This window comes from Tamandua tetradactyla, chromosome 1 (genome assembly GCF_023851605.1).
Source record: "Tamandua tetradactyla isolate mTamTet1 chromosome 1, mTamTet1.pri, whole genome shotgun sequence".
NCBI classification, from domain to species: domain Eukaryota; kingdom Metazoa; phylum Chordata; class Mammalia; order Pilosa; family Myrmecophagidae; genus Tamandua; species Tamandua tetradactyla.
Window position 1 is genome coordinate 218,745,131 of NC_135327.1, and position 14,142 is coordinate 218,759,272.

Below are 14,142 nucleotides of genomic sequence, written 5' to 3' on the forward strand. Positions count from 1 at the left end.
AACTTAAAGTGTATCAAATTATGGAGGAAAATACTTTGTAAATCACTGAGAAACAAGTTATTTGTTCCATTTATTTCATCTCTACCTAAATCAAAAGATTACTTTATAAACAGTGGTATTCAAAACTTTTTAACTTTATGATACTTAAATTGGTTTTCAAATGAGTTAAACTATTAATTATTTTAACAAATAGAAATGTTATACTTACCTCTTCCATCTGATTGACCTGCACCTGAAACCACTTTAAAAAAAAACCAGAAAATAAATATCAGTTAATATGTTAATTTTCCATAATGAAATAAATATATACATATATGTGTGTATGTGCACATCTTCATCTATCAAGCGTTAGTCCTAGTGAAACAAGTTGTCCTAGAAATTTTTTCATTTGTATATATTTCATTATTAAATGTTAGTAAATTTATGCTGAAATATATTGAACATACCTGAAAAAGAGACTCCAAAATCTGGAAAACAAAGTTTTAATTAGTAAATTTAAAATAAAATTCTTCAAAATTAATAATATGATATAAAGTTGTTTTTTTTTTTTTTTCACATGGGCAGGCATCAGGAACCGAACCCATGTCTCCAGCATGGCAGGCAAGAACTCTGCCACTGAACCACCGTTGCCCAATATGATATAAAGTTTGCTTCAAGTTTCTGCAGTTTTCAATCACAAAAAAACTACTTGCTAAGAGGAAACTTTACACATCTGTCATTCAAAATCATAACATTACTATCTTCAGAAACAGTGTGTTTTAGTACATTTTATATAAACAATTTTGCTTGAGAAAAAAAGAACATCTTATCTTTATAGATTTCTACTAGGAGGGAGGCCACCAAAAAATCCACATGTAGTACTGTATTGGTTTTTCTTAATACAATCAAAGAATAAAATTTAAATTTCACTCAGAATAGCATTACATTTTTTCGTACAGTTGAGAATACAATAAAGAAAGGTAATAAGTCCCCAGTGCTACTTCTTCAACATACCTATACTCCTATAAAATCAAGATATAAAATATTATATAATATGTGATTTTTTTTAATGGAAAAATGCAAAAATTTATCTGAGAGACTGTAAGAGAAACAAAAAATATGCAAAATTATAGTACAAAAAGTAATGATAAATCTATGTTGTTAGAAAATATGTAATAATATAATTTTTAACAATTATAACAAAAGGTGAGGAGACAAAGGGGTAGAAGGGCAATGTATGTGAATGCTATCAAAATTAAGTTGGTATCAAATAAAAAATGATTCTTTTATATTTAGAATGTTAAATTTTAACCCCATGGTAACCAGAAAGAAAATATCTGAAAAATATATCCAGAAAGAAAGGAGAAGGGACTCAAAATGGCACAGTAAAAAAAAATCATATGAAAGTGGTCATTAACAGAAGAATTAAGGGTCAAAAAAGGGTTTAGATTTTCAAAGACTAGCAAAATGGCAGGAAAAAGTCCTACATTATCAATATTTACATAGAATGTAAATGGATTAAATTCTCCAGTCAAAAGGCAACAATTGGCAGAATGGATAGAAAAGCACAATCCAACTCTATACTGCTTACAAGAGATTCACCTTAAAATTCAGAACATAAGCAGGCTGAAAGTGAAGAGATGGAACAAAATACACCATGTAAGTAAGTAACCAAAAGAGAGCTGGTATAGCTATATCAGATAAAATACACTATATGACAAAAACTGTTACAAGAGACAAACAAGGACACAAAATACTGATAAAGGGTTAAATTCAACAAGCTAATATATATATATATGAACAGCAGAGCCTCAAAATATATGAAGCAAATATTGACAGATTTGAAGAGAGATATGGACAGTTTTACATTCATAGTAGGAGACTTCAATGCACCACTTTCAAAAATAGATAGAACAGCTACACAGAAGACCAAAAAGAAATAGAAGGTATGAACAAAACTCTAAACCAACTAGACCTAACAACATGTACAGAACACTTCACTCAACAGCAGCAAAATACAAATTCTTCTCTAGTGCACATCGATCACTCTCCAGGAAACACTATATGTTGGATCACAAAACAAGTCTCAATAAATTCAAAAATAGTGAAATCACACAATGTATCTTCTCTGACCACAATGAAACTAGAAATCATTAGAGGGAGAGATGAAAATCCACAAATATGTGGAAATGAAACAAAATGTTCTTAAGCAACAAAATGGTCAAAAGAAGAAATCACAAGCAAAATATTTTCATGTGAATGAAAATAAAAACACAACATACCAAAACTTATGGGATGCAGTAAAGGCGGTGCTGAGAGGAAAATTTATACTTCTATATAACTATATTTAAAAGCAAGAAAAAACTCAAATTAGAGATGCACCTTCACAACTGGAGCATCAGGAAAAAGGAAGAGTAAACTAAGCCCAAAATGAATAGAAGGAGGAAATAACAAAGATTAGAATGGAGATAAATGAAATAGAAAAATTTAAAATAATAGAGAGAATCAACAAAACTAAAATCAACATAAGTTTTGAAAAGATTAATAAAATTAATTAACTTTACACTACATGGAGAAATAAAAAAGATACAAGCAACCAAAGTAAGAAAGGAAAAGGGGGACATTATTGCTACCCACATAAATAAAAAAGACTACAGATGGATAATAATACACCAACAAATTAAATAATATAAATAAAATGAATAAATTCCTTGAAATACACAAACTATCTACACTGACTCTAGAAAAGAAGAGCACCACACGCCAATAACTAGTAAAGAGATGGAATTAGTAATCAAAAACCTCCTAACAATGACAAGACCAAGACCCAAAGGGGAATTTCACTAAATATTCCAAGAAGAATTAACACCAATCCTGCTGAAAATCTATCAAAAAAGTGTAGAGAAGGAAACACTCCCTAACCCATTCAATGAGGCTGTGTTAGTCTGCAATCTGCCAGAATGTGATATACCTGAACTGGAACAGATTTTAAAGGGGGGAATTTAATAAGTTACAAGTTTACAGTTCTAAGAAAGTAAAAGTGTCCAAATTAAGGCACCAACAAGAAGTTACCTTCCTTCAAGAAAGGCTGGTGGATCAGGAACACCTCTGTCAGCTAGGAAGCTGCTTAACATCTCATGGCAACATCTGCTGGGTTCCAAGCATCTCCAAACATCCATATCTCTGTTCTCCACAGGTCCACATCTGTGTCAGCTCTGCTCTGAGGTTTCTATCATTTCTGAGGCTTTTGCTGTGTGTACACTCTGCATCTGTCTTCTCTGAGGCTTCTTCAAAATGTTTCCTCTTTTAAAGGATTCCAGTAAACTAATCAAGACCCACCTGGGATGGGTGAAGTCATATCTCCATCTAATCAAAAGTCACACCCCACAATGGGTGCATCACATCTTCATGGGGATAATCTAATCAAAAGATTCCAACCTACAGTACTGAATCAGGATTACAAGAATGGTTGCTGCCACAGACTGGATCAGGATTAAAACATGGCTTTTCTAAGGTACATAATATTTTCAAACCATCACAGAGGCTAAAGTCACTTTCTTATCAAAGCTAGATAAAGATATCACAAGAAAAGAAAATTACAGACCAATATCCTTTATGAATGTAGATGCAAAAATCTTCAACAGAAAACAAGTAAACTGAACCCAACAGGCACATTAAAGGAGTTTTATACCATGATTAAGTAGGATTTATCTCAGGTATATAAGTCAGGTTTAACATAAGAAAGCGAATTAATGTAATACACCACTGCTAACAGAATGAAAGGGAAAAACAATAATCATATTAATTGATGCAGGAAAGGCATTTGACAAAATTCAGCATCCTTTCTTGATTAAAAATAAAAACATAAAACTAGGAATAGAAGGAACAGCCTTAATATGATTAAGTGCATATATGAAGAACCCACAGTTAACATCATACTAAATGGTGAAAAACTGAAAGCTTTCCCTTTAAGATTAGAAACAAGACAAGGATGTCCATTGTCACCACTGTTATTCAACATTTTACTGGAAGTTACAGCCAGAGCAATAAGGCAAGAGAAAGAAATAAAAGCCTTCCAAATTGGAAAGAAAGAAGTAAAATGTTCCCTACAAAAATTCCTGAAAATTCCACAACAAAGCTACTAGGGGTAATAAATAAATTCAGCAAACAGGCAGGGTACAAGATTAACACCTACAAAGCAACAGTGTAACCATGTACTAATAATGAACAAGGGTAAATCAAGAAACAAAATCAAGGTACAATAGAAACCAAAAGGATCAAATATCTAAGAATAAATTTAATCAAGGATATAAAGGGCTAGAACACAGAAGACTATAAAACATTGCTAGAAGAAATTAAAGAAGACCTAAAAAATGGAATGGCATCCCATGTTCATAACTTGGAAGACTGAATATTTTTAAGATGCCAATTCTACCCAAAGCAATTTACAAATTCAATGCAATGACAATCAAAATTGCAACAGATTTCTTTGAAGAAATAGGAAAGCCAATCATCAAATTTACATAAAAGGGGAAGGGGCCCTGAATAGCCAAAGCCATCTTGAAAAGAAGATGAAGTTGGAGGACTCACACTTAAAAATTATTATAAAACAGTAATATAATCTAATCAAAACAGCATGTCACAGCATAAGGACAGACATATAAACCAATGGAATTCAACTGAGAGTTAAAAAATAACCCCCCACATCTATGGATAATAATTTTTGACAAGAGTTCCAAGTCTACTCTATTGAAAAAGAATAGTTATTCAACAAATGGTTCTTGGAAAACTGGATGTCTATATGCAAAAGAAGAAGGTGGATCCCTTCCTCACACCATCTACAAAACTCAACTTAAAATAGATCAAAAACCTAAATATAAGAATAAATGCTATAAAACTCCTAGAAGAAAACATAGGTAACCATCTTCATAACCTTGTATTAGGCAATGTTTTCTTAGACATTATACCCAAAGCACAACCAATGAAAGAAAAAATAAATAAATGGGACTTCATTAAAATTAAAAACTTTTGTGCATCAAATGACTTCATCATGAGAGTAAAAATACAACCTATACTATGGGGGAGAAAATGTTTTGAAACTATATACCTTATATGTGTTTAATATCCAGAATATATCAAGAAATCTTACAACTCAACAACAAAAAGACAAACAGCAATACATCCCAAAGCAATCTACAGATTCAATGCAATGCAATTCCTCTCAAAATCCAAACTGAAATTTTTACCAAAATGGAAATATAAATCCTAAAATTCATATGGGATTTCTAAGGTACCAGAATACCCCAAACAATCATTATATACATATTATAATATATATTAGTTATATTATATTGCATTACATATTACATTGAGAGGAAAATAAAGAAAGCAAACGGGAAAAAAATAGATTAATCTGGGTAAATGGTATATAGGTGTTCTTCATAGTTGTTCTAGTTTGCTAGCTGCCGGAATGTAACACACCAGAGACAGATTGGCTTTCAATAAAAGGGGATTTATTTTGTTAGTTTTTCAGAGGAAAGGCAGCCAATTTTCATCTGAGGTTCTGTCTTATGTGGGAAAGCTCAAGGTAATCTCTGCTGGCCTTCTCTCCAGGCCTCTGGATTCCAACAACTTTCCCCAGGGTGATTCCTTTCTGCATCTCCCAAGGCCTGGGCTGAGCTGCTTTGGCAGTGCTACGTTGCGCTCTCTCATTTAAGCTCCAGCCAATTAAATCAAACATCAGTCATTGCAGCAGGCACGCCTCCTAGCCAATTGCAGATGTAAATCAGCAACAGATGAGGTTCACATACCATCGGCTCATGTCCACAGCAACAGAACTAGGTGCCTTTACCTGGCCAAGTTGACAACTGACTCTAACTACCACAATACTCTTCTGCAACTTTCATGCAAGTTCAAGGTTATTTCCAAGTAAACATCTTTTTAAAAGATGCTTGAAAAAAAGAAATGAAGATATGAAATGAATCTAAGAGAAAGTGACACATATCAAATATAAATAAATGAGATACAAAATTTGAATATGCTTCTGATGAAGAAAATTAAAGCAAATTAACAAGACAAATACTAAAAACTAAAATTTCATATAAATAACTGCCCTGAAATTTTTTAGAAATTGAAATTACATATTGAAAGAGAACATCAAGTACCTGAGAATCTTTGCCCAGAATGGCAAATACCAATATATAATCTAGTAAATTTGCTGGACTTTCCAAAACACTAAAAAGGAAAAAAGCAATGACTTATAAGGTAGTGCAAATCAGAATACAATTAGACTTTTGAATAATATTTTATGCCAGAAAATATATTCAGTTAACACATTTAAGGAAAGATAATGCGAACCAAAATTTTATATCCAAAAATCCTGACTTTCAAGGATAAAAGGCACAAACTTATTAACATGCAAAAACTCAACAATTATTGTTCCAATAAGTCCTTCCTAAAAAATCTACTACAGAAGGAGCTTCATGTAACAAAAAACAGAGAGCTAGCAATATAGACTAGTGTTAAGCCTTAAACATATAGTTATTTATAGGACTAAGACTAAATGCATGTTAAAATAGAGAGTACAGTATGTAAGTTTTAGGCACTATCAAAATAGATACAGAACAAGTATAAAAATAGAGAGAAAAGAGAGCAAATTCAAAAAAATTAAAACTATTTTCATAATCTGGGGGCGAAAGTACTATATTTTTAGTACACTATTAATGCTATAATATTCTAATATACTATACTATATAGTATATTGTCATTACTTGGAGAGTTGCACATGTATTTTTTTGGATAAAGCAAATGAATAATTATGGGACATTTCAATTATATTGTACCATGTGTCCTTGAAATCCAACATTCTCAATGTAGAATAAGGCAGATACAGATACAATTGAGGAAAATCCATTAAATATGCTTAATTTCATGAGCCCATGATGATGTTTTAAAAATAAAAATCACCTTCAGAAGATGATAGGGAACAAATTCATAAAAATTTGTTATCATAAAAACTCACATATGGAGACAAAGAATCAGCATTTATTCTGCTTTACACATATAACCAGTACCACTGAGTAACCAAATAGTAGATGATAAGAAATAGCTGTTTATGAAGTTATTCCAGTTAATAAATGAAGAAATATGATAAGAGTCAATTGTCAACATTTTTCAAATTCCAAAGAATTAAGACATACAAGCATTGTTTCAATAATGCCACAACATCACCAAAAAGATAATCAAACATATTGTGTCTTCTTATGAAATGCAGCCAAAACTAACCCTAAGTGACAAAACACAAAAAATGAAGGGTAGATGGATTAAAAATCTAAATTCTATGAAGAAAAAAGCCAGTAAAGCACCAGAAAAATGTTGAGGATAATTGCATTTGTATATAATCTTGCATTTGAAATAGCATTTCTACGCTTGTCATGAACCCAAGGAAACATAAAAGAAAAATTACATGCAAAAAAAGTTTTAAACTTTATTATTGAAAAAGTCACCACAAAGATGAAACATTGGGCTGGCCATAGTGGCTTAGCAGGCAGAGTTTTCACCTGCCATACCGGAGACCCGGGTTTGATTCCCGGTGCCTGCCCACGCCAAAAAAAATAAATGTTAAATGACAGTTTAGGGAGAATATTAGCAACTATACAGAAGCATGAAGTCAGTGACCATAATAAAGATCTTTTTAGAAATTCAAATAAAAATAAAAATAGAAAAACAAGTTCAAAAGATATGAATAAACAAGACCCAAAAAATAAATAAATATAATCAATAAGCTTATGGTGTTAAACCCAATGTTTACTACACAAAGTAGTATTTAATATCCATTAAGTGAATAAAATTTATTCATAATGATGATTAATTGTGAACAGTTTAATTCATATTTAAAGCAATGAGACTCCATTTTTGGCCAATTTGATAAAATTTAAGTTGATAACATTCAACGTTGAGGGCGGTACAGGAAAGAGGTGCTTCAGAGAGGAAGATAATTTAGTAAAACTTTTCCAGAAAATAATTTTGCAATCTATCAATATTAAATGTGCATATTAAAAGATATACCAATCCTATAAAATCCTACAAAAATACTACAGTAATAATATATGTACAGAGAGTATATATTACATCACTGGTTGCAATAAGGAAGAATAGAAACTAAATATCCATAATTATTTTGAAAATAATAAATGCCATGGAAAGCCATGTATTACATACATTGCAATGAAATGATGGATGACCAGTCTTTCTTAAACATAAGAAGTAGAACAAATAATATGACCCCATTTTTGCTGAAAAATACATAGAATGTGTTCTGATAGGATACACACTTGATTATCAACAATGCTAACCCCTGGGAATGACATCAGGAAAAAACAAGTGTGCTGGTTTGAAAGTGTCATGTATCCCAGAAAAGCCATGTCCTTTAACCCCGACTCAATATTGTAGGGTAGAACCCTTTTATTAGATTGTTTCCAGGAGACTGGCCCACTTAATTGTGGGTGTAATCTTTTGATTAGATTACTTCATGGAGATATGACCCATCCTATTGTGAATGTGACCTTTTGATTAGCTGGAGATGTGCTCCACCCAAAGTCCTTTAAAAGGGGAAACATTTTGGAGAAAGCTCAGATGCAGATGCAAATGCAGACACAGACATTTGGAAATGCAGAAGCCCTAGGAGATACCGGGAGCTGAGAGAGCCAACAGAAGCTAGACAGGAACCAGAGCCAACAAAGACACAGACATTTTGGAGATGCTTGGAATGCTAACAGAGAGAGCAGATACCTAGACATAGACATTTGGAGATACAGAGCCCAGCGGACATGGCCATGTGCCCTCCCATGAGATGCTAAGCAAACCAGAATCCAGAGTTGTGTCCTGGAGAAGCTAAATGAAGGCACACAGATGCTTAGAGAGGAAACCACTGGTTTCAGAAGCTGGAAGTAATGAAAGTGGGAATAAGGACCAGCAGAATCCAGTCATGCACCTTCCCATGTGACAGATATCAGCTTTCCTTGAGTCAAGGTATCGTTCTCTGGGTGCCTTAGTTTGAACATTTTATGGCCTTAAATCTGAAAGCTTATAACTTAATAAATTCTCTTTTAAAAACTGTTTCATTTCTGGTGTATTGCATTCTGGCAGCATTTAGCAAACTAAAATAACAAGTAAAGAAACAAAAGGACTTTGCCTTGTACATATATTTGTGTTGTTTGAACTTATCATAGTAAATATTCATTATCTTTGTTATTAAAGGGTTTTTATTTTAAAATTGCAACTCTGAAATCACTGGGAAAAAAATACAAGAAAACAAAGCATTGTCCATATGACAATAAACACAAAGAATCATTTGAACAGAAAGCAAAAGCAAGACAAAAGATCATATCTATTTGTTTTGATAAATAAATGGTTTAAATAACTTGTTAGACAAGACACATATTGATTTCAAAAATAAAATCAAATTACATGCTGCTTTTGAAAAATGATAGACAAAATAATTAAAAAGATTGAAATATATAGAAAAAGACAACAGGTAAACACAAACAAAAATTGGTAAGAATATTAGATGATGTAGTACTCAAAAAGCAGAAACAGAACAGAGTGGCTTATTTTATAATAGAAAAAGTATAATTAATAATGAAAATAACACAATCATAAAGATTTTCTACTAATTAGCATTGAACATACAAATAGCAAACTATATAAATGGAAAGTCGTATATATAAACAAAGAAAAATTGACAGAAACAAAACACAATAGTAGTTGGCACCTTTAATACAATTCAGTAAATCCTTGACAAGTCAAGTATGCAAAGAACAGAAATAACTATAATTTTTAAATTTTTAATGAGGTTGCTGTACTGGCTTGGAGCTATGTAACCCAGAAAAGCATGCTATTAATCTTAATCCATTCCTGTGGATGTGAACCCATTATAAACAGGACATTTGATGAGGTTACTTGAGTTAAGGTGTGCCCAACTGAATTAGGACAGGTTTTAGTCTTATTATTGGAGTTCTTTATAATGGAAGAAATTCAGACCAAGGGAGAAAAACCATGGAAGTCAATAGAACCCAGAGAAGCCAGGAGAGGCCCACATGTACATTGCCATGTGACAGATAAGTCAAGGACCAAGGCAGCCAGCCCTAGAACACCAGTCTACTCAAGTAGAGAAAACATCACCTGATGATGCTTTGATTTTGGAATTCTCCTAGCTTCAAAAACTTGAACCAATCAATTCACATTGTTTAGGTCAACCCATTCCATGATATTGATTTGGCAGTCAAGAAACTAAAACAGTTGGATATATACATTACAGAGGCATAACTGTGAACCTTACTTATAGACATCATACCTTTCTTCCCAGCAAAACTGTAATACCTAAAATAAATAGCCAAACTCAATAAAACCCAAAAGACTATTAACAAATTTCAAAAGGGAAAAATAATCATAATATATTGTTAAGATGAAAGTACATTACCAAATTGTATACACAATATGATTTCACTTTTTAGAAATAATATACAATTAAGAGAAAACAAGGAAGCAAACAAAAATATGGTAACAGTGGTTGGTTATCTCTGAGAAATAAGGTTATAGTGATTTTTATTTTCTTCTTTTTGCATGCCTTTATTTTTTTAATTTTCATTAATTATGACATTACTTTTAAAATATAAATTTACTTTTATAAAACACAATAAAATATAAATACTACATTTGAAAATACAAATGACCCAATCAATGCTGTACTTAAAGGAAAATTCACAGCTCAAAATACCTACGTTAAGAATAATGAAAAATGAATAATGCTTCCTAATACTCCTTCTAACTCCTTAAGACACTGACTGTAGCCTAATATTGTTGACCTGAAATCACATTCAAGTTCCAGCAGTCCATGTAAGTTACAATACTATACACTTGGCAGTTTACACAGAATACATACATTACGTTCTTCTTTAACTGCTTCTTCTAACTGAGTTGCAAGTTGAGAACAACATATCAAGAATGAATTCATATCATCCCCAACCTTTTGAAAAGAATAACAAAACAAAAAGTTACTTTTACTTCAGAATTCATATGCATACTCATCTATTTTTAGTACATTAAACAACTTTTCTAAACTATTTTCAATTTTTTGTGTAATTTACATCTCTTCAAACCATATTAGGCAAGCAAATGTTACAGTAGCAAATTCTCCCAGAAAGAAAATGTGAAAGAAAGTAGATTCTAGGAAGTGTCCCCTTAATGATATATCCTCACCTATGTCTCTCCTCATTTTCCTCTAGACAGTCGCGCAAAATTGAGCACCCCAGCCTTATACTCCTGAAGTTTTTTTGGTGGCCCCAAAATATCGTGTGTCTACCTAATAAATAACTCTTTGTGTTATTTATAACACAAAGTGAATGCTAACCATCACTTCTGCCTATAAATATACTTTCCAAGAGCTATAGTTTCTACTCTCACCTAATGGGCAATAGAAAACTTGAGGAAAAAGTAGTTAACAGATAAAAATGTCATACTAAATCTCTTAGTAGAGAAGTGATTCATAAATCAGAGAATTGATACATAATAAACAAATCTCAGGTGCTTATATTTGGTTAGTATCCTGATACAGTGGTTCTACATGAAAGCTGCTTCCTAAAAAAATATATTTTAAACATACTGATAGGCTCATTTACTTTTTTTGACAAGAAAACCACTAAGCTTAACCTCCAACAAATATTTGTACCTAATCCCTAAAATAAGCCAGCCAGACTTCTGACAAGCAAGGGCTAGAGGCCAGAAAGTAAACAAAGACTAACAAGGAAAGTTCAGTTATTTAGAGTCCTTTAGACCACTGAAGAGCTGCAAAATTGAGTGACTATGGGGAGGCCACGGTGGCTCAGCAAGCAAGAATGCTTGCCTGCCGTGCCAGAGGACCCGCGTTCAATTCCTGGTGCCTGCCCATGTGAAAAAAAAAAAATTGAGTGACTATGGCAACAGGGTCTAGGGAACATCTGCTCCTACAATCAGTGGAGAGCCTATGGCAACAGAATTAGAAAGCCGTCTCCAAGAGTGTCAGGGTTCAACATGAACCTGGCAGGTAGTGGCAGAATTTTGCCTGAAGGCTAGAGACAAAGTTGACTACATTAAGCAAAATGATAGCAATTGGTTTGTCAAACAGAGAAAGGGGATAAGTGAAAAGGGGGTAGGTAAGAACTTTTGAAACAGGAAGCATATTCCTTCAGTACCTAATATGGAACCTAAAATTTGAAATTGGAGGTGGGTTTGGGGGTGGGTAGGACAGAGGCGGTGTTCAAAAGTCAGATTTGCCCTTATACCAGCTTCCTCTTCATTCACTTCATATGACTGAATTACATAACTGTCTTAAGATATAAAAAGTTTCCATTATATCCAATTGGAAAGTCAGGATATTCTCTAATCCTATTTTATTTTCCTCTGAGAGGGGTACAATTCTCCAAGAAGATAGACAGTTATGAAATGTCATGTACCAATTAACACCATTTCTACCTCTACATATATTCTAAATGTACTACTTCTCTCCATTTCCACTGCTACCTATCTTGACTACTTCATTACTATTGTTTGCAGAGACAAGTGCAGTAGTCTTCTAGTTTCTCTGCTCCTACTCCTGCCTTGCCACAGTCCAACAAAATAATCCTTTTATAATATAAATCACTTGTTTAAAATTTATCCAAAGGCCTCCCATTAGACTTCACATAAAGTTCTTACAATGACCTACAAGACCATTGCATGATCAAGCATCACATACCACTCCAGCTCACTCACTATGCTCCAGCCACAGTGGTCGTCTTCTTTTTCTTGAACCCACTAAGCTCATATAGAAGGTCTGAAAATGTACATATGACAAGTCGTGTATAAAAACTGACCTTTAAAACAGTAACTAAACTTTTTTCTAGAACCGCATTCCAACTAATAGTGACAAGGACTGAGTGACTGAAATCTCAGCCTCTTCCAGTTTAAAATTAATTTCTGTTGAATAATTGAGTCTCTTTTAATCAAATGTTTGATCTTTCAGGTCTTGTTCGTTCATTCTCCACCCACATTCTCCCACTCCAGATGGCTCAAATGCCTTCATGTTGTTTGGAGGGGTTCAGTGTTGGGGACAGGGCTTCAGATTTACATATTGTCTTCCGGATCTTTCCTGGCCTTCTTTATACAGAGGGGTTGGACTTGAGTAGGATCTCTGGGCATCTGTGCCAATTTGCACCCACTATGGAATAGCTGGTGTCATCTGGCTTTTCATGCCTTTGAAGAAATACCTACTACCAAAATCCATTTGTGTCTAATTTCAAAAACATTGTACTCTGTGGCCTTCTCATTCAGATACCACTTCTCTGCCACCCTTGGAATCACTGCGTTTTCATACCACAGCATGCAGAAACTTCTGATTCCCCTGCACAACAATCAAGCTATTAGAATTTCCAAATACTAGGTAGATTTCAAACCCATCTACCTAGACACATACCCCTGAGCTAATGCTAGTCAACAATGTAAGCTCCATATTGCTCCATAAATCTCAGCACAGAATTTCTTGAAAGGGAGTGGAGCACTTACAATTTTCTACTGTTGTCATAAAAATTGGGAAAAGTGAAAAAAGAAGGCCTAGAGATCATGAGACTTGAAAAACACACATTATGAGTTTCTTGGGGTTTTGTTTGTTTGCCTAGATATATACGGCATGGAGCACTGGAAAAGTCTGCAACCTGAAACTGCCAACAACCACAGACAAAAAAATGCCCTAAGGGAAATCTGTTTCCTCTAGCCAAAGGACTTTGAAAGGGGGGTACTGCAGTATAGCAAAAAATCTTTTTTGACAATACCTGTCAAAGACCAAGGAAAAAACGGCACCATCATCCCAGATATGCTAGCTGGGCAGAAGAAGAAAGTTGGTCCTCCTCTTCCCCACCACAGTGGCCTTGAGGGACAAAGGGAAATGAATTTCTACCCTTGCCCAGCAGTAGTACCTGGAATTAAACAAAGATGTATGTTCTTGCCACTCCTATTCAACATCATACCAGAAACCCTTGCCAGCACAGCAAATTAAGAAAAGGAAATAAAAGACATTCAGAATGGGCAAGAAGAAATAAAACTATCCCTATATGCAGACAATATGATTGCTACACAGAAAAACCAAAGCAA

General features: G+C 33.5%; 1 protein-coding gene across 19 annotated transcripts in view; it reads right to left on the reverse strand.

Moving 5' to 3' along the window:
• CCDC7 (coiled-coil domain containing 7) overlaps positions 1-14,142 on the reverse strand; it is a 394,574-nt gene that overhangs the window by 335,680 nt on the left and 44,752 nt on the right. For 17 of the 19 annotated variants that reach the window (XR_013172290.1, XR_013172260.1, XR_013172281.1 and 14 more), the window contains exons 4-6: positions 10,922-11,005; positions 447-467; positions 209-241 (exon numbers count right to left, since the gene is read on the reverse strand). Coding sequence is in view for 2 of the 19 variants with exons in the window: in XM_077152126.1 (XP_077008241.1) it covers positions 209-241; positions 447-467; positions 10,922-11,005 (138 nt within the window). In the remaining 17 variants the exon portion in view is untranslated. Of the gene's footprint in view, positions 1-208; positions 242-446; positions 468-10,921; positions 11,006-12,751; positions 12,782-14,142 lie in introns of those variants that run through there. The other 2 variants (XR_013172287.1, XR_013172296.1) reach the window with 2 other exon arrangements.